This window comes from Tamandua tetradactyla, chromosome 5 (assembly GCF_023851605.1).
Source record: "Tamandua tetradactyla isolate mTamTet1 chromosome 5, mTamTet1.pri, whole genome shotgun sequence".
Taxonomy (NCBI): Eukaryota; Metazoa; Chordata; class Mammalia; order Pilosa; family Myrmecophagidae; genus Tamandua; species Tamandua tetradactyla.
This window is the reverse complement of record NC_135331.1, coordinates 66,582,419-66,603,642: the sequence shown is the minus strand read 5'-3', so window position 1 is coordinate 66,603,642 and position 21,224 is coordinate 66,582,419. Positions and strand designations below refer to the sequence as shown.

Genomic DNA, 21,224 nt, shown 5'->3' with positions numbered 1-21,224 from the left:
CAGTTTCCACTTTTGCAAAATGGGAAGATTATTATTCTCACTGGATTGTTGTGAGGTTCAAGATTAGAAAATATAGAGCTATTTATGGAAGTTATTATTTCTGGTATTATTTTTATAATTTCCTCTTTTGGAAACCTATGCTAGTTATCCAAAGAGCCATAGAAATAAATATGAACTAATAGAAGTGTAGCTTTTGCTGATCTCTGGGGATATTGGAACACTTAAAATTTGAAAATTTACCAAGTCATTTGCTTCACATCCCACAACCCATAGTAAGCTGTCTCCTGTCCTCACTCAGGTAATAACATGTGTAAAGGATGCATGGAGCAAATAATATGTGTAAAGGATGCATGGAGCAAAACCTCAGCTCCAAGAAGTTACAAGAGTTATTTATCTTTATGGGGCCACTGATGTATAGAGTATTTCTTACCTGATACTTATCTATTGTAAATGTGCCCAATCTGTCAGTGTGATATCTGAGCAATGCTTTAATTACTTATAGTTATAGCCAAGGGAAAGAATCTAACCATTTCCCCCCCCAATAACGGAGATTTAATGGAGATATGATAATTGAGGCAGTTTGTCATTTAGATGGAATGTTTTGGCAGCTTTTTGGATAGTTCTTGAGTAATGTACATGGAAGCATTAGTTTACTTTGGTTTATGCAAATATTCAACACAGTGTGATAAACTGCATTTTCTGTTGAAAACTTCATAATGCTAGATTACATTGAAATATTGGTGTGTGTTTTGATACATGATACTCAGCAGTTTTAAATTTCCATTTTTCATCACTACAGTCATTCTAATGTTTAATTCAGATGATACTAGATTAACCATGGCTTAAGCAAATGGCCTAGGACTGCATCTACATGATATGCCTACAGGTAGATGAATAGGATCCTCCTGGATCTGCTTAATCTATATAAGTTGTTCTTTAGGTTTAATTAGAATTTTTGGCCATTGTAAGTGGAATTACACAGGCTTTACACTCACATTCCTCTTTGTAGCAGCCTGGGCACACATGCTTTTTATCTCCACAGGAATTGAAATCTGAATGCACTTGTTTAGATTATGTGTTGGGAGAGTTTGTGGGTAACTCAGAGGTCATGGGGTCAGGTGTGCTAGTAGGAGAGCACAGATGGGTTTGTCCCTATCCTGTTTTTAAAGATTTGAGATCACTGTGATGGAAGTGACACTATGACTGATTTGACCTTTAATGGATAATTACTGAAGAGTGTCATCCTAATCATTTGGGGGCCTTTTTGGGGAGTGGGGGCAGGGTGCTTTTTGTTTTCTACTGCTTAAATGGACACGTCTTTAGATTATATGGTGCCATCCAAATTATAGCAATTCTCGAGAAAAACACTATCTTCACAATGGATGATAAATCCTTTAAGAATTTGGGTTTGAGTGTTATAATTCTAGAGAGATGTTTTTATATGTTCTTAGCTGTACCAACAGCATCAGCAAACTTTTGACTCCTAGGTTGGAAGAATGCAATCGGATGGACTGGGTGAAGGTGTTTAGACCCTGAAGTGTATTTCTATTAGTATTTCTTTGAGGCATTATTGAAATTGTTTCTTTTGAGGTTGGGTTTGGAGAAAAGTTTGCAATCTGCTTGCTGTGTTCTATTCCTAAAATGGTTTGAAAGGGAATTAAAGGCTCAAAATAGTTTCATATATTTGTTAGGAAGATATTGTTTTGTTTTAAGAGTTCAATAACTATTATTTAGCACACATGTTTTTTTTTTGTTTTGTCTTTTTTTCTGGGGCAGGCTAACACACATTTTTTTTAAGCACCTATGTATGGATCACTTGGAGAATTCTCAGTCTGAGTTCTGGGCCCCTCCCCTTCTAGGACATACAACCTTGTGAGAATAAAAGGATCACACGTATTAAATCCTGAGCAGCAACACACGGGAGTATTTAATTGTGAAACAGAGAGGGAAATGATGTAAGAATTCAAGGAATGGGGACATGTGTGTTAAATGTGATGACCATAGAAGGTCTCACGGACGAATTGGGATTTGACTCAGAAAGGTGACTAGCATTTCGATGGGTGAGCAGGGCTAAGGTAGCCAAGAAGAAAGGGACTGCAGAGGAAACACTGAGCTCAGAAAACAGGGATAAGCATATTCTGGCGGGGGGGTGCCTATCAAGTGGTGTAAAGAATCAGATAGCAAGGAAGTATGCTTTCAAAATGAGAAAGATTTTATTCCATGACTGAGAGGTTTAGATTTTACCTGAGGACATTGGGAGTTATTGGAGACTGTTGGGCAGGAAAGTAGACATGTTGGGAAGATAAAGTCAGGAGCATGGTATAGGCTCAGTGTTGAGGGATAACAAAAAGAAGCTAAAGGTAGGGCAACCCATTTTTAGAGGACATTATAATTTTCAGGAAGGCCCATGTGAATTGAAAGAATGGGATGAAGATAAAAATCTTGTAAGAATGGGCGACATCTGGTGACTCTGTAGATTGGAAGATAAAGGAGAAAATTTCCACTGGTATTTTAAAGACTTGAATATGGATAATTAGGGGAAAGATAGCATTCTTAATGGAAATAGGGAAGAGCTCTGAAGAATTGGCTTGAGGCCGGATGATAATGTATAAATTTTTTTCTATGCTGAATGAACTTGAAGTGATAATGAGCTTGTATGTTGAAAGCATGCAAGTGGTGATGTTTCATCGATATGTGAAGATTAGGCTGGAGGTCAATTCTAAGGTTAGTTAAAATCAAGAACCAAGCACCTCATTAGAAAGATATTTTATTATGTACTGTCTCTTTGTACGTCACAAAACTTTAGGAGATAGTACTCGATGGACAATTGTTAATGGGTATTATAGTAAATTAACTTCTCCAATTAACCACAGAAGGAATCGAGGATGTAAAACTCCTTTTCTCCCCTCTAGTACAATAAACTGCCTTGTAAAACTTTAATATTTTATAGAACAGCAGGGTTGGTAGGGTTAAAAGTCACCTAGTAGTCGCCAACCTGAATCTACTATTCTTCTAAACCATCCCTGACTTGTGGCCTCCAACCTATGTTTGTCCCCTGTGATGGAAAATGGAAGCAACCTATTCTACCTGCGCACAGTGCTGATTGTTAGAAAGCAGTTCCTCAGGTGGAGCTGAAGTCCGTCTCCTTGTAATTTTGATCCATTTTTCTTGGTTTTCCCTCTTGAAACTCTATGAATTAAATGAATCAGGTATGACTCTCAATCTCTAATTCTAGTAAACAAGAAACGTTATGTTTATTTGCTTTAAGATACTGAAATCTAAGCTGGTGGGAAATTCAAGTTCAGTCGTTATTGGGACACTCCGCCCTCCTTTCCCCATCAAGTTGCACAAAAGTCCTAAGGTTTGACATGGAGCATCATGTCAAGTGTGGTATCTATGCTGCTTTGTGTCCAGCTTCCTTGTGACTCCATCCTGCCATCCCCTAAAAGTCTTGCTGTGTCTCCAGGGCACTGTTCCGTGCAGCGGTCCTCTGGGCTCTATCCATTCTCAGTCTGTAGAAGACTCTTTTTGATTCACCCAGAAGCGTGTCTCCTGTCTCTATCCCCTCTGGAATATCCACCTAATTTCTTCAATGATTAATGCTTTTATAAATGTCCATAGGAATCACTAGCTTCAAGTACCTTAGGCTTCCTGTTCTGAGGCAAAGGAGTACCAAGGGCTTGACTATGTCTTTGAAATGGGAAAGAAAAAAAATGCAGAAAAAATGCAAATTGATATTCCAATAATTAATCTTGCCATGTACATTTATTTACTGCATGTAGCAGCCTTTGGAATCTTTGATGACTCTCCTACAATGTATTTCATGATACCCTTGCATGATACAACTCTCCAGTAAATTCTATAGTCCTGGCAGTTCTCCATTGGGGATAGTTTGGGGATGGGGGGGTTATAGGTACACACATTTATTTCTTTTGTCTACATTATTCAGACCAATAGTTACTGATTACTTTCCAGCTGGATAATGGATTGACCTGGGCCGTGAGAGTATTGGCAGATGAAGGATAGTTCATTTGAATTATAGATTCAGATAAACCACACAGGTGATAATTCCCCTCCTCCACCCCCCACTCCCCACTCCCCCACTGTGAAAACTAGAGATTTTCATGCAGTCACATTTTAACAATGGTCTTCCTTATTTGGCCTTCAAAGTGTAGCCACATTCTACAGTGACTAATGAACTGTGGAATTTTTGTCTCTTCTATGTTAGTAGGGATTTATGAAGTTTTTATTTATTCACAGATAATGAGTGTGTATACGGTAGCTACCCTGAAATTTCTCTGGAAGAAATGCCAGATACAGATGGAATAGCCAGCACTCCCACCCTTAATATTCAAGAACCATACTCTCCAGCCACATCCAGCGAAGTGTTGACTCCAAAAGAGGGCTCTCCTTACAAAGCCCCCATCTACATCCCTGATGACATCCCTATTCCTGCTGAGTTTGAACTTCGAGAGTCAAATATGCCTGGAGCAGGACTAGGAATATGGACCAAAAGGAAGATTGAAGCAGGTGAAAAGTTTGGGCCTTATGTGGGAGAGCAGAAGTCACACCTGAAAGACCCCAGTTATGGATGGGAGGTAAGAGCATATTTTGAGTTAACACAGTTTTATGTATTCACTTGTGTAAAGAAGAAATTAATTGTTTAAATGGCAGTGAAATAAGCAGATTTCATCTGTTGCAACCTGTCTTCCCATAGATCTTTAGAAATAAACTACTCCTTATAATCTTCTTGATAGAAGCAGAATACTGCTTAAAGGCATAATGTGAGAAGAGAATAGTTATCAAAGCATAGTTATCAGCTTGAAAAAAGACTAAGGAAGCAAATACAGTTTTTATAGCTAACATTTGAAAACATTGGATATAGCCATCCATATGTATAAGAAGCAAACAAATGTCATCATGTGATATTTGTTGTATTTTTCTTTTTGGGGGAGAGGGTGGTTGGTTTAGAAGATTAGATGAAAACATCATTTTCTTCACTTGGTGGCTAGGAGTTAATTTGTTTTTACTTTCATTCTACATGTTTGTTTTGCTCTGGGTTCTTCTAATATATATTTTGCTTCTCTTGTGCTAACCCTGTTTTGAGTCTGCATGCTTCCAGAATGTCAACACTGTGCTGAATTCTGTGACAATTCTTATATTCAAATTGTTTAAATGAGTAATTCAGACATAAAAATATAGCATAAAAAGGATCATGGAAATCAGTCATGATTCAGCTACAGTTTTCACAGAACCCACCTGGCATTATCTAAAAAATGAGAAGGTATGGTCTGAGCATAAAGTTTAAATTAATTTAATTTCAATAAGGGCAGTTAGCTGTTATTCTTCTGAGTCTATCATATTTGCTCAGATCCTGTGTGTGTGTGTATATATATATATCTTTCCCATTCATTTTTGTGATTTGAAAACTTGTGTGGCTAAAGTATAACTTCATGATTTCTGGAAAATCTAGTCTATGGGAAATAGACCTGAAAACTTGCAGACAATTTTTACATAGGTAAGAAAGTATTTTTTCTGAGATGTGCCCACCTTTGCTTTCATAGTATTTCATTCAGACAGACATCAGATAAACTAGATATATTTGGTATGTTTCCTTCATAGTTATGATCATTAATAGAATATCTGGTTAGATTTTAAATAGAAATAAAGAATGCAGGGCCTTCAGGACCTACTTTCAACGTTTGATCCCCTTGCTTTATAGGTGTCCCCTTGTGAAATCTGCTCAGATGCTGTCATATAAACAATTTTTGTTAGAATTCTGAAATACCGCAAATTAAGATCTGGATTTGATGTGATTGCAAGTGAGAAAACCTTCCTTAGCTTTGTTCTTAGCCACAGCCTGTCTAAACTCGTGGTTCAGCTACATTGGCTTTAGACACGTGTATCGATAAGAGATTTTTTGAAAAATCACAGAAGCATTAACTGATATGTGAGTTGAATAAGTTCTAAACCAAATGCGTACTATTCACGTCATTATTGTTCACCTTTAAATAATGGCTATAAACATTGTAATAATAGGTAACTCATTAAACTTTTATTACAAAATCTTTAGAGCTGAACAACAGGTGCAGTACTTCTCGAGATTATCCAGAACACTTGGAATAAACCAAGGCTTAATAACAAAATCATTTTCCAGGGGCAGGGTTAGTAAATGCAGGTCTGTACCTTTTAAACATGATATGTCTGGATTGGAGGATGAATTTGGGGAAAATTCGGCTTTTAGAGGAAATTTAAAAATAATTATTTTTTTTCTCCTTGGATTGAAATACCTTTATCATATGCACAGGCAAATACTTACCTTGAGAAATGTAAAATGGTTCTTTTCATTATGTCAAAACTAAGTAGTTTTATTGCTTGGAATTCAAGTACCTCTATAAATAGTTCATGACTCTGGATAAAGATCACTCATTCCCTCTCTCTCCTCCTTTAAGAATTTAGTTAATGGTCAATTCACTAGTTTCCTGCACCATTTTAATGGTCACCCTTGTTTTTGAGAGTGTGGATTGTCTGGTCTGGATGTATTGCAAGTGGAATCAGAGCAAGGGCTTTTTCCTGATTTTGGCGAACTTGTCCATAGAGGAGCAGTTAAGTTCCTGACTCTTAGTTTCTTGTTTTTCAATTGTAGCCTAGTTAATACAAAATCCAGTCCTGATCAACAAGGCACTTTAGCAAAGTCATCAGTACTCTTGAGTACTAAGTTTTAAATGGTCCTCATATCATACTTGCCCTCAGCTGTAGCAGATCCCCCTCCTGTTTGGTTTGATAAATAATTATGATTAACAAGTACAATTGCTCTTTGCTACTCTTTCATTTTTTTAAATGATGAATTAAGGGGAAATAAAACACTTTTAGTCCAAGAAAAAGAAACATTGAACAGAGGAAATCCAGATTCAGCAAACAATTATTGAGTACCTACTCTGCATCAGATTCTGTACTGAATGTTTCCCCTACAGAAACTAAGCCTATCAAACATGAACAAACCATTGCCATCTCCAAGACTGCTCTTGTTCTTTTCTCCCAGCAAAGCCCTACTCTTTGAATATTTTGAATATTTCCTGTTTTTAATATATCACATGACTATCTATTCAGTTGTCTGATCCAAAAAATGTGAATGTCATCTTTGACTCTACCTCTGTCACACCGATTATGTCCAATTTCTAGTTCCTATATTCTATAAACCCCTGTCCCTTGGCACACAGTGTTCTCCCTGCATGGGAGGCCCTTTTTTTCCTTCCCATCCTTAGTGAGTTTCTATTTATTCTCCAAGTTCACTTCTTCCAAGATACCATCCTAGACTTTTCTAGTCACAATTTAGTACTGTATACTTTTTGTCCTACCATCACACCAGCTAAACCCATTTCTAAAAAAATATTCAATGTTGTTCAGCATTTAAACAGCATGTTGTACAGTATTTGTCTAGCTACCTAAAAGAACAAGATGTCCTCGAGAGCTTGCACAAGCTACATTTCACTCTTGTGAAATGTCTCAATTGTGTTCCATAAATTTTTTGATGCCTGTGGTGCTAAGCAGTGTTCAGGACATTATCTGGAACGAGCAGTCATTCAACAAATAATTGTTCAATGAAAGAATGAGTGAATGAATGAATGAATGAATGCATAAGTGATGACTGAGTGAACTTATGTCACCTTGAAAGAGGAGGCAAAGAACAGGAGCTGAACTAAGTTAATGGAAGAAGCTAGGTCCTGAAATATGGACACATGAGATCAAGTCTTCTGCCACTAACTATGATTCCAGGGAAACTATTCAACCTCAGTTGGTCTCTACTTTTTTATTTGATCTTTTGGGTCAGTAATAACTATCATAATACATAAATACAAATCTAGCAAAGCTTCATTAGACAGGGCAAAGGCCAATTATTATATTTTAGTTATTGATTTTTATAAATTATCATTCTTTCCTTTGCTTCTGTTTCCTAGAAGCTCAGTTATCTCTGAGATGGTCCAATTATGTGACTCTGAGTTTATTTGAAAAAGAAACACCGACTGTTGTCTGATTAAGCCAAAGAGCAATTTGGGTAGCATGATTTTTAATAGGCTGAAAGGTCTTTGGGGGAAACAAAGGTTTGAAGCTTTGTTCCTTTGAAATATTGGTCTTTTGTACATTTTCTTTGCCTGCCTTTATTAACTCTTCTCATCATAAAACTCTGCAAGGAGATTTGAGTCAATTGATGATACACCAGGATTGCTGTAAATTGGTTTGGTCAATTAGAATGTCAGGTGTGAACTTAGCTTTTCTTTTTCTCCCCTCATATTTGTACACATATTCAGACATAGGAAAATAATAATGTGAGCAGACAGTAAATTTTTCTTCTGTTCTGTTAAATAGATGGGAAGGAAATGTAGGGTTGAAGAAAGAGATTTTATTGGAGTCAGAAATTCATTAAATATTTCTGATGCAGTGCTTTGACAATACATTATGTTCTAGCAATGTAATCCTGAAATGTGATATTACAGGGAATGTGTGCCCCCCTTTATCATTTTAGAAGGAATAGTTCTCACATTTGTAACTTTGATTTTGGCTTCTGCGGTGGAATCTTACCTATTGAAACAAACAATCTCTGTGTTAACTGAAACATAAATATCCATTAAAAATATAACAATAGCATTGAACTATCAAGATATCCAGCAACTGTGGTCAGAGTCAGAAGACTGGCAATCAAACAGTATACGTTTGGTAATAAAGAAAAAAATACGGTATTTTGGGTTTTTAGAGATATGCAACAATATCTTAGAATGGCTATATTTCTCTGCTCTTTTCCTCTAGGTCCGCTTGGGCCATAAATGAATTTTACCTGGCTTGACATTGATTTCAGAGAAGAACATTTAGTTCATTAATGTGAAAGCTAGTACAATTGACAAGTTGCAATGTAGCATACCCCGAGAGCTAGATAAATAAGAAGTGAGAAACTGTCTTAATTTCTAAATGGATTGATTCCAACAGAAGGGGACGACTACCAGTTATCCAAAAGAGTGGATAGTTAAGTGGGTAAAGTAGAGAAATGTAAGATAATAATAAATGTATATTTCCATAAAACTACATTACAAAGTATTTATAGAGTTTTTGCAATATTTTTAAAAAGAAGGTAATTATGATTTGGAAGTAATGAAGTATTGAGAAAATGCCAAGAGAAAAAGTGAGATGTAGTTAGTGGAACCCTGAATTTGTGTTTTTTTTTTTTTTTTTACATGGGCAGGCACCGGGAATCGAACCCAGGTTCTTGGGCTTGGCAGGCAAGCATTCTTACCTGCTGAGCCACCGTGGCCCGCCCGGAACCCTGAATTTGATTGTCCCCAGGACTCAAAGAAATATTATAGATTCTCATAGAATATAATAACTCAAAAAAGAGGATGCATGGGCGGGCCACAGTGGCTCAGCAGGCAAGAATGCAAGAATGCTTGCCTGCCATGCCAGAGGACCCAGGTTCAATTCTTGGTGCCTGCCCATGTAAAAATAAAAAATAAAAATAAAAATAAAAAAATAAAAAACAAAAAGAAAGAGGATGCAATCTATTTGACTTATCTTGTGTCCTCAGCATACATAGTGGAAACTAAATCTTTAGATGTTGCGAGAAAAGAAAAGAGGATTTATTCTTTTGAAGCAGGAGAAGCTATCTCTACTTTTTTCTTGTATGCTGTATGGCGGCGGTCACATTTCATTCATTTTCCATGTGAGTATCTCCTTATTGCAGCACCATTTGTTGAATTTTTGTTTGTTTGGTTTGCTTGTTTTGTTTTGTCTGGGAAGTTCGTGGGCTATGTCTACTTTTGACCTGGACTCAGAAGGGATACCTCTTGTGAAGGGGTCAGAAACCCCCTTTCCCACCCACACACGCTCTGCCAGTACATGGGGACTTGTTCACCTTATACTTTCTTCCATGAAAGGTTTTTTAAATTAAATTAAATTAAATTTATTAAACATACCAACATACAAACACAAATATTTTTACCATATGATATTCCATTCTACATATATAATCAGTAACTCACAATATCATCACATGGTTGTGTATTCATCATCATGATAATTTCTTAGAACATTTGCATCAATTCAGAAAAACAAATAAAAAGAAAACAAAAAAAATTCATACATACCATACCCCTTCCTTTCATTGATCACATTGATTAGCATTTCAGTCTACTAAATCTATTTTAACATTTGTTCCCCCTATTATTTATTTATTTTTAATCCATATGTTTTACTTGTCTGTCGATACGGTAGATAAAAGGAGCACCAGACACATGGTTTTCACAATCATATAGTCACATTGCTAAAGCCATGTCATTATATAGTCATCTTCAAGAAACATGTCTACTGGAACACAGCTCTACATTTTCAGGCACTTCCCTCCAGCCTCTCTATTACACCTTAACTAAAAAGGTGATGTCTAAATTATGCATAAGAATAACCTCCAGGATAACCTCTTGACTCTGGAATCTCTCAGCCATTGACACTTTATTTTGTCTCATTTCACTCTTCCCCCTTTTGGTCGAGAAGGTTTTCTCAATTCCTTGATGCTGACCCCAGCTCATTCTAGGATTTCTGTCCCACATTGCCAGGAAGGTCCACACCTCTGCTTTCATGTAAGATTTTGATGGAGTCCAGGAAGTCTACTCACTTCATTGCTATTTTAACAATCTCTAGTACTTCCAAAGGGTAGTGGTGTGATGTGGGCAGCCTTCTATCTTTTTTTTTTAAGTCCCACAATATCAGGAGTCTTTTGTTTTACTCTTGCCTCCTTTAGAAATCAACTGGAATTTGCATGTAAGTCATTCACTTTTCAAAGGGATATTGGGTCATTTTCTTCCAGTTAAGAACTCTCATATACATTTCTAGTATTTCCCACAGAATGGACTAAAATGGGTCCCTGTTATTTTTTCACTCCTGTGCTTGCATGTTTATTGCTTCCCTCTTTACTCACTAAATCAATAGTAAAACTTCTGGGTTCAAAAAATGTGTTCAGGAAAGATCCTCTTTTAATAGTTTTGTCAATTGGTTCTAGGATGTGTTTAGTCCAGGGGCAGAGATTTTTTATCATTCCTCATTCTAGAATACTTAGTTGAGACCCAAAGCATCAGAATATTCTGTTTTCCTTGAGAATTTAGGACGCAGTGAAAAATAATAGAAAGAAATTGATTCAAAAATGTCTTAGAAGAATAAAGGAATTGGTGCAATGTCTTTGCTCCTCAAATGGAGGTAATTTGTCCCAATAATGATAAGTAGGAAGTTTGGAGAAATGGCAAAATTGAGGGGAATTGTCCATTATTCCATTTGAGGGTTAAAAATTTTTATTAATATAGCATCTTAGGTTCTCAGCATTTATTGATCATTAGAATCATGCACTAATCTTGATGAAGTGCTTGTCTTTAAACAAAATTCTATCCAAGGCAGTGACTTTCAAAAATGAATTAGTACTCCAGCTATAGGCAAATCCAGTAAATAAATAATGTCCTTATGTTTGCCCTAGAACCTCTTTTGGACTTTTATAGTGTAGCTGAAGCTAAAGATCGGTCCAATAGTGTACGCTTTTAAAGAATATTTTCTGCATGATAGTTAGGATTGTCAAGACAAAAACAACCCACAAAGAACAAGATGAGGTCAAATATCGTTATAGCAAATAACTATAAAGAGACTTTTTGCATGTATGCATAGCAAATAGATACCAACAGCTACTTTTAGTTGGTCTTTTCTTTTAAGTCAAGATGTTAGTACAACACAAGACATTTGGCAGTTGCTTTGTTATAAAGGGATTTTGCTCATACTGATTCTAGGCAGACTGATGAAAGATGAAGCCAGTGTGACGTAGAACTAGCTTGCCTCACTGAAGAGCTCCACCATCTCTTCTCAGAGGACACAGTCATGCCCAGGACCTGGGGGAAAGAAAAGCAGGTTCAAGGACAATTGAACACTTATTCATTATCATTGGTCAGGCCACCCCCTCCCAAATATTCAGCACTTCTACATCCTGACTCTTTCACACTATGAAACATTTATTCCATCAGTTTTCAGACAAGACTTTTATTCATTCTACTGGTGAAAAGCTGTTCAAGCACAGAAAATAATTAGTTTGTACCTCTTAGCTTAATCCTAAGAAGTCAGCTGTGAATGTCATCTGATACAGAAATAATGTTCCTTTCCTTTTCTCCTTCCTACCTCCAGAACCCTTAATGCCCCTAACATCACACACACACAGATACATATGCCTTCTTACGTTTTTCTGATTGGAACCTCTCAGTACTGTACTTGGTCCCTGATACTTTCTCTATGTGAACCATGTAAAGCTGGGCTTTGGCTTCACCTTGGCAGTCACCACAAAAATAAAAAAAAAAAGAGAAAAAAAGAGGTTTAAGATTAATGACAAAAAATTAAAAAGCAAAATAAATCTTTCTCAGAAACATCACAGAGGGATTTCATTTATAATGCACTATAAAACTTAAATCCTTTCTCCCTATTTCTGTCTTTACTTTCTTACTCTCTCATTATCTCAGTTATCCAGTAGCTACTGCTCTCCAAGACTCGCACCTCTAAGAATTCTCTCAAACACTCTCCTCATAATACAGGCATCTGCCTTTTTATCTTATTTCATCATGTCAATTACTTTGTGGTCTTTTTGCATGCTCTGGATTACCCAGTACCTGGATTTAGCATAATAAACAAGGACCTGGAAGGTGATCCAGGCTGGAAGACTCTTTACTTACTGGGGGCAGTGGTGAGCAGAGAATGATATTAGAAATGCCAATAACCACAAACCTTCGCATTTATCCCTGCCACACCTACGGCAAGGCCATCTCAGGCATAGGGGCTGGGTGTGAATATATTTCCTGTGGCTATTGGTCAGGTAGCTCACATCACAGACTCATGGGAGGTTGGCACCTTAGGCCTCCTGCTAAGTGGCTGGCAGTGGTCTTTCCCACTGACACCGTAGCTGACCTCCCAGGCTCTCCAGGTATGCATGGCATGGCACTGAATCCTCAGTTGGTTGGCAGCTATAGGTGTGGATGATTTGCTTTTTCTTTTTTCATTATTTAGATTCTTGCAGTAGGAATTAAGCAAATGTGTCATGCCAGCACAGATTTTCCTCCCTGGCTCAGAGGCCAGCTTCCCTCAGTAAAGGTATTGCTTGTTGGTCTCGCAACACTGCCAGCCTGAATCCCTGTTATCCTGGAAACATCACCCAAGGGCAAGACTCTGCCTAACTAATGAATTAGAATAAAGTCATCTCACTAGATGAGCATGAAGAGTCTCCTTGTGTAAACCTGGTCTGCAGGTAGGAGCAGGTTACCTGGCTTGGCCCTTGTGTTCTCTTTTTTTTTCTAACGTGAGCTGGTATCATTCCTATTACAAGGACGTAGGAAATCCTGGACTTGGTTTCCAAAGAGACCCCTGAGGATGCTGTCATTGGAGTATAAATTTCTGCTCATTAGATGGGGATTAAATAGTGGGAGCGCAGATAGAGAGTGTCCTATACTGAGTGTTTCCATCTTCTTGGGCTCTCTCCAGTAAGCATTAATGCTGGAACCCAATCACTCGAGTATAGGAGAGTAAACCTGGAGATCTCACAGACCTTGTCTAGCTCCAGTGAAGAACGCAGAGCTGTCTCCACTGTTTGAGGGCCCCAGTTGTCTAGGGAAGGATTTGACCAATGGCAGTTGCTGTCTCACTAAGTCAGCAATGTGGCTGTTCAAGTTTTCCTTCTCTTTTATCTTCCTAAACCTCCCTAAGTGCTTCGTACTATGGTTTCTTTTTGGTAGATCACGATTTCTAAAAAACAGACACATACACCTTAGATTGTTTAAGTTTCCTTTGTCACAGCCCTTTCCCCAATTTTTCTCTTTAAAGCCAGTCTTGTAGTTATTTGATGTTGTTATTTCTTGTATACAAATAATACAGGCAGGCATGGGAGAGGGAGGACAGGGAGATCACAGAGCAGTTTGCCCTCCGGGCTCTGTACCTTTCTGAAATATAAGCACTACTGAAGGGCGAGTCGGAGCTGTTGCCCCAGAACAGACTCATACAGCGTGGACTTCAAGCAGAAAAGCCAAAGGGTTGATATGATTTTGCCTCCATCTCCGAAAGGGAATCTAGTTGCCATTCACTTTAGGAAATACGAAATGCACCACAGTGGCATGACCATCCTGTGCCATGTCCAAGGAGCATTTGTCTCAAAGTGCAGCAGATGGCATCTCCAAATCTTACTTAGGAATATTACGTGCAAGCATCAGATAGTTCATGAACGAGGCTTTCTCCCTATATCTTAACATTTTGCAGTGCAGATATGTATGTCAGCGTACATTTGATCTAACAGCACTAGATGAAGAAGCTTGACCATCTGTCATAATCAAGAGAAGATCAAACTTTTAATGATCTGAACCATTAAAACAGTTTTACAGCTGGCATCCTTTTGTAGTATTTTTTCATATGTTCCTCTTCCCTTACTGCTAATATAATGTTTTAATTATAGTATCTCCTAAGACTGTAGTTCTTGGTTAAAACAAATAAATAAGACCAAGCCCTCAATGTTGAGCTGCAGGGTAGAGAGTGGTTAGTTGTAGGTCCGTTATTTGCTTAGAACTTACATCCAAGCCAGTGCTCCCTTTAAGAGACCAGGAGGGATAAAAATACCTTTGCTGCCCAATGGATGATACTCAAAAAAGAAAGAATTATCATTGTGTTTAATAGGAGAACTGACAAGCAATCATAATTCTTTCCATTAAGTAAATATGTTAGAAAATTTATTATGAAATGACACATTATGCGGGCCAGGAATCAAAGATGACATCCTTGCATTAAATACGGTAGATGCCATTAAGGAAAACAGTCAATATGTCACTAAGCCACGGCCTGTAAAAATTAAATTGATTTGGTAAATGTAAGTAAGATAGATCTGTTTGCTTTCATCATCAATTTTGAGTGGGTGAACAGGTGATGTCACCAACCTGGGAGCGATAAAGATGCAGGACCATCTGGAAAGGCAGGTGATGAATGGGCAACTGCTTTTGGATAGTGACAGTGCTGTGGTACTTTGTCACTTGGGATGCAGTACTTAATAACTTTTCAATACCATCATAATAAATTTCACTGCCTTATTAATATAGAAATGGTGAGTTATTACCACGATGGTGAGTGTAAATAACTGGAGATGCAGCCGTCAAAAGCTGATTGTTTGGGCATGTTTCTTTAAGCAACACAGTCGACTTGTGATAATCAACCTATGTCTATACCAGTAGAGTTTATTGCACATGTCAAAGGAAAAAGTAGTATTATTCAAAATTATATGAAGTCGTAATAAACAAGTTTAATATATTATCAGACTTTTCCTGTAAGTTTCCAAACATGGGCAGTAAATCATTTTTAATAATGTCTTTTCATGTAAAATAATGTCCTTATGCAGTAATAATGTCCTTTCTTAACTATTAACAAAACAGTCGACTTCTTTGTGTGTATTTTAAAGGGTATTTTTATTTGTACTTTTCAATCATCAGAACACCGCAGAATGAAATCCTTTTGCAAATAAAGAGCTAAGGCAGGAACCTTAGAACATTTCATTAACAAGCTCGAGAGTTGCTGAGTCCCAGCCTGGTCACACGTTTCCATTTTAATTGCACAGATGTACTTAGGAGCAAAGCACAGCAAATGAAATACCGACAAAATTATAAACACGTGTCACTAAGAAGTAGGCAGGAAAGAGTCTCTGATGAGCATCTGTGTATATTTTATGAAGCCAAGGACTGCCCCTTCAATAAGTTTCTCACTGATGTCTCCAGTTTAATGAGAAGAAACAAAATAGGTAGATCGGTGTAGGTTGAAGATGAATTACCAGATCAATCACTTAGCACTATTCAGGGTGTCTGCCATTGTGTGGTGGAAAAATAATTATATCAGGGAGGCGGGTTCTTATTTATATTGTGGGTTTTCAGTCTGGGGTGGGATACGGAAAGCTTCCTCTTTCATTTTACCATGGTCTTTACATTGTTTCTCTCTCAGTGAAGCTGACTTTTAATTCTGGTGTTGTCTTTCAGGCGGCACTTCTGCCAGCCTCTTAAATGAAATGCCTCTCTACCATTTCTATTACTGCTGAAAAAGAGAGCCAGCAGTCTATTAACAGGCAATAAAGTTCAGGAAGCCCAGGACTCATTTCTTGGGTCAGAGGTGAAAATTACATACTAAATGAAACAAAGGTGTGCCTTGATCGCTCAAGAAGCAGCACCAGAAAGCGTACACATGCTGTTAGCCAGAAGTCTCCCACTTTAAGGGAAAGGAATAATCATAATAATATTGGCTGAAGGAGTTAAGTACTCAGTTGAGAGAAATTATATCAGTTTGACAAATACAGCCTTCAGAGGAGATAAAGTCTCTAATGACCTTAAATGCATATATTTGCCATTTAATTCAAGGAGCCTGTTCTCTTGGGCTTCTGATCAACTATGTTTCCCCTAAAGTTTAGGATTTTTTTTTTACTAGCCCAGAGAATAACGGCCATTTGTCAGAGGGTTCTAAAGCTAAACACAGTCAGAAGCAAAGAAGCAAAGAACAGGAGGGGGAGAAATGGCTAATAGAGTCTTTCCATCTCACAGAAGTTTTAGCTGATGCCAGAGCTACAATATTTCGGGGCTGAACAGTAGGTGGCACCCATTGTAGCAAAGAAATGGGGAAATTTTCATCTAAGCCATTTTCATCTGATGTCATTGCTTTCCAAATAGGTTATCAGTGAGCACAGCACATTAATTTGCAAAAAAATAGAAATGCTAAATAGCTAGAAAGAGTGCTGGTTGAACATGTAAAACTCAAAAGGATCGTACAGAAATAGAAGCAAAAGTTCTAACGTTTCATCAGGTGAAGTGTGTGTGAAAGAGGAAAGCCCCAAGAATAAAGGGCCCCTTGTGTCCGGTGGGCTTTTCCTTGCTGTGATTCCTGGTCTCAGCTTGATGAAGTGCATTGGTGACATACACGCAGCTCCGCGCCGCCCTTTGTGCGCGCTGTCAGTCAGTGGCTCTTTCTCGTGGGCAGCCACGTTGGTAACCACAGTATGCACTTGCAAATAGATTTTTGTAAAAGCATATTATCCTTCAGTCCCTCGCTCACCCCCATCTCCCACCCCCTTCCCTCAACAATCTGGCTATTCATGTGGCGTGGCTCTCTTGCTTGCTTCTTTGTCATATGTCCAGTGGTTTGTGTTTCAGGAAGGCCATGTGATGTGTAAGGAAGGGATGCTGGGCTGGGTGCCAGGAACCTGCAGTTCCAGCCCCCAACTCAGACACTTGGGACCTTGGAAAAGTCACTTAACTTTCTTCTCTGAAGTGATGCTAAGGTCTGTTCCAGCTCTGACATTCTGAGTCTTTGAAAACTTGGTCTCCTACCTTGCTCTTTCCTTTTTTTCTTTTTTTTTATCCTCACAGACACACTCTCTGCTGCCCTGGTTTTAGAGGCTTTATTTACATCTTGGCCACGTTTTAATCCTTGAATCCTGGGAAGGATATATATTCACTTTAAATTAAGTAGAAAATAGATGCTTGTTATAATTTCTCTTGTGTTAAACTAGCACATAATTGTGTTTCATAAACTTGAACTTAAAGCGCCTTTGATATATACCTCTTTCTTTGGATTTTATAATTTAGCAAAGATGACGGCTTAAGACCAAAGTTTTGTTTTGAGAAAAAAAATTGTTTAGAGAGAGGGGATTCTATTCCCAGATGTCTTTGAAAAGATACCAGTACGAATTTCATTCAGTCTCTGGGGTATGACTTAGTTTAGCTTCAACTGTACACCAAGGAAACATTCAAAGACATAGTTTGGTCCTCTTAAATGTAACACAGGTGTGATGGAATCATCTCTTTAAACAGGGGTGGGGGGAGTATAACTAGGGGCTGGGAACATGGGGTCCAGAGACAAAGAGCCTTGGTTCAAATCCTCTATGATTTACTGGCTTTGTGACCTTAACCAAGTACTTACCCACTCTGCCTCTGCGTCCTCATCTGAGAACTGGCAGTAACAATATGCTACAATCAAATATGTAGATTACACTGCAACCTGTTATAAAGGCCTTAGAACAGGGCTGGGTGCACTGTAATAATAAGCTTTTCAGTACAAACTGGTTTTTATCATCATCATTATCATCACCGTCATCATTCGAAAGTGTGTGTTTGTGGGGTGCTCCGGGCATACTTTTTAGTGTGTGTGAAAAAGGACTGGAGGATTCGCCTTTTGAGTTGGAGCTCTTTGAGTTGGGGGACCCACCCACTACATTGCCAGAACAAAGACCATCTTCTTTCTTAGTACCCCTTGGAGATGGCCTTCCCTAGACCCAGCAGGTGTGGATGGCTGGATGTGTAAATGGTTTCTTACTGAAGGTTCTAGTAAGCATCCCTAAACAGTGCAGAGGGGGAGGACTGGGCCTTTTCACTCTGTCTAGTTAATTTACTCTCTTGTAGCGTGGCAGGATGGGCTCGAGAGGGCTAGGAGCTCAACGTTCAAACCTTTAGAAAGTGTCCTCCAGGGAAGATCCTCTATCGCTAACTCTCGTTGTGTTCCTCCAGCAGCTTCCTTTGAAGTGCTATCTCTTCTCTCTTTCTTATTTTGGCCCTCAACAGTCCTAATATCTTGTAACTCTGTCCCTTCAGGTTTCAAGCAAGATAATAATGGGGCTGGTGTTCTCCTCCTCACACTTAAACTGGCTCTGAAGCAGGGAGGAGTGTGATATGGTTTATGGATTAGGGGAAGGATAGGTGTGCTTTCATTCCAGTTCACTTTCTTCTTCAGTAAGGACCATGGTAGTATGCTTTCAGATAATCTCAGAACCAGTGTACTCCATGGCAGGTGGTATCTTCCAAAGGCAGCAGTGTCTAATCTTAAATGAGGAAAGCATACTCAGCTTATTAACAAGACTTTGACCATTTTCCATGTGAAATAATAACCCTGGCCATGGTATGACTGCTTCCTTCCTGGGCCTGCTCCATCACATGGAACCCCCTCATTAAATGAGAATGGCCCTGAATCACTGAGAACAGTGTCATAACTCAATATATTGTAATTAAGTGTATGGAATTATCTCAGATAAGTGGAAGAATCTCAGATAAATGGAACACACATTCTAACTCTGTGTCCATAGTCATGTGCATATTCTTAAATGTACTTAAATCATGGTACCTGATGGGTTAGTAGGCCCTGAGATTTCCTCGCAGAAATTTGACGATTCATAGGTTCGGACTTAGCAGAAGACCCAATATGACTTCTCACATGCAAACCTTCACCATTCACCTTTAGCTTTGAACATTTTGAACACAGGAAGTATCCAGAGTTGTGTTTCATGCAACATAAGTTGTGTAAATTCCAAAATACATGCTATTGAAACTGAGGTCATGTCCTCTAACTCAAGGGATATTAGGAGGAGGATACTTGAATTTTGGTTGAGATTTATGGCTAAAAGTAATGTAGCCCAGAGTCAAGTTTGCCTGAGTATGGTAAAAGTATCCTAAAGGAAGGGCTTGAAGGGGGGTAGCCTCAGACAGGGATCAGTAAGTGATGTGAAGTCCCTGCCTCCTGGGTGTAGTTATCTTCTCCCTTCAGTTCTTCTGGCCAATAAAAAGTAATGTTATTGTCTTCTAATATCTTTTGTAGCATAGACTAAATTGTCAGGAAACTGCAGCATAGACTAAATTGTCAGGAAATCACTAATGATTCTTTAGTTATGCAAACCATGCTATATCCTGTGATCACTCTTCGTGTGGGGCTTCCAATGAGAACAATGTGGATTTAGTAATAAACTTAATTGGAAGGTTTAATAAGAAGTCAGGATTTCATTTCTTTTTTTCAATTGGAAAAGGCATCAATCTTGAGAAAACCAGATGTGAATTATTTTTAACAAGAGAATTTTCACTTTATTTTGTACTTTCCAAAGCATGAGAATTCTCCTTTGAAGATGTGAATTCCATTAGAATATTGTCAGCTATAATATGAAGGTTGTAGAATACTTGAGTTTGACTATAAATGAAATAGGTTAAAAGAAAGTTACAGAATATCTGGTTCAGTCATGATTGTTATTATTCAAATTAAATAACTCCGATATGGACCCCAGAAAAAAGGTTCATTGAGAATATCATGAAAGGTGTTATAGGTGAGGAGGTATATGATGCTTGACTCAAAAAGCATTCATTTGAAGTTTGATTCCTGTCCCAACTCCCATCCTGTGATGGAGGCATGGATCTCAGGTGACTTTAGTTTCTGTTCCATGGGTCTTCATGAACCCTTCTGAGAGCCCAAGATGCAGTTATAAAATATTATTGAAGGGTTTTGGTTTCTATGTATGGTCCAGCTGAGAACCTAGGAGCCCTGGTCCCCGACTGCTGTCCTCTAAGCAGTACTGAGAGGGGAAAAGCATTTCTTTATGAATAAGATGAAAAGTGCTGTAACCAAGTAAGGTGACATTTAAAATATTAGTACTTTGAGATCAGGAAAGGCAAAATTGCGATGTGACATGTGAGATGGACTTGGGTGAACATGACCTTTTTTACTGAATTCTGATAGACTCTGGTTGGTGTGGTTGTGAATAACTGGAAGGATTAGTTGATTCCAGTGGAGGAAAAAGAAGATAAAAAGAAGCACTAATTGCCATAGTAGGATGTTAGAATTCATCACCCAAACTGGTGGTTGAAAATATAGCTTAAAACAGGTGGCAGTTTCACAATCAGCTACCCCTCCCCAGGCCTCTGCCAACTATGGATTTGTCTGTCATCATTTGGAAAGCCACTTATATTTTCAGCCTTGTTGTAACTTCTCTAAGTTTACTCTTAGTCTCATGGAGACCTTTATCTGTATTTACTCTCTTAGGCATTCCAATAATACCTATTCATTTTAGTCCAGATCTCAAATATTTCCTCCCTATAAAACTCCCTTAGTTTAGGAGTTTAAGAAAGAAAGACAGCCTTTTGGATAGTTTTCTATCTTTTTGTCTACTTGTTCTGGCTCTCAGAACACCTCCACCATAAAAAGAAAAGGTAATTTTCTGTAGCTTATATACAGGGCATACACGCCTTGGAGGAATAAATGTGTTCTCAATACAGTGAATGAAACAGGGCGACTCATAGCCACGTTACAGACAGGTCAGGGAGAAAATGATGTAGCAACAAAAACAGGTCTCTTTAAGCTTTCAAAAATTAGTGACCCTGTATTTCAGGAAGAATGGAAACCTC

The 21,224-nt window shown here is 38.2% G+C and overlaps 1 protein-coding gene across 5 annotated transcripts in view; it reads left to right on the top strand.

The window, feature by feature from the left end:
• The window catches only part of MECOM (MDS1 and EVI1 complex locus), a 573,761-nt gene that overhangs the window by 279,684 nt on the left and 272,853 nt on the right, over positions 1-21,224 (top strand). For all 5 annotated transcript variants that reach the window (XM_077160971.1, XM_077160970.1, XM_077160972.1 and 2 more), the window contains exon 2: positions 4,261-4,598. In XM_077160971.1, the coding sequence (XP_077017086.1) occupies positions 4,261-4,598 (338 nt within the window). The remainder of the gene's footprint in view (positions 1-4,260; positions 4,599-21,224) is intronic.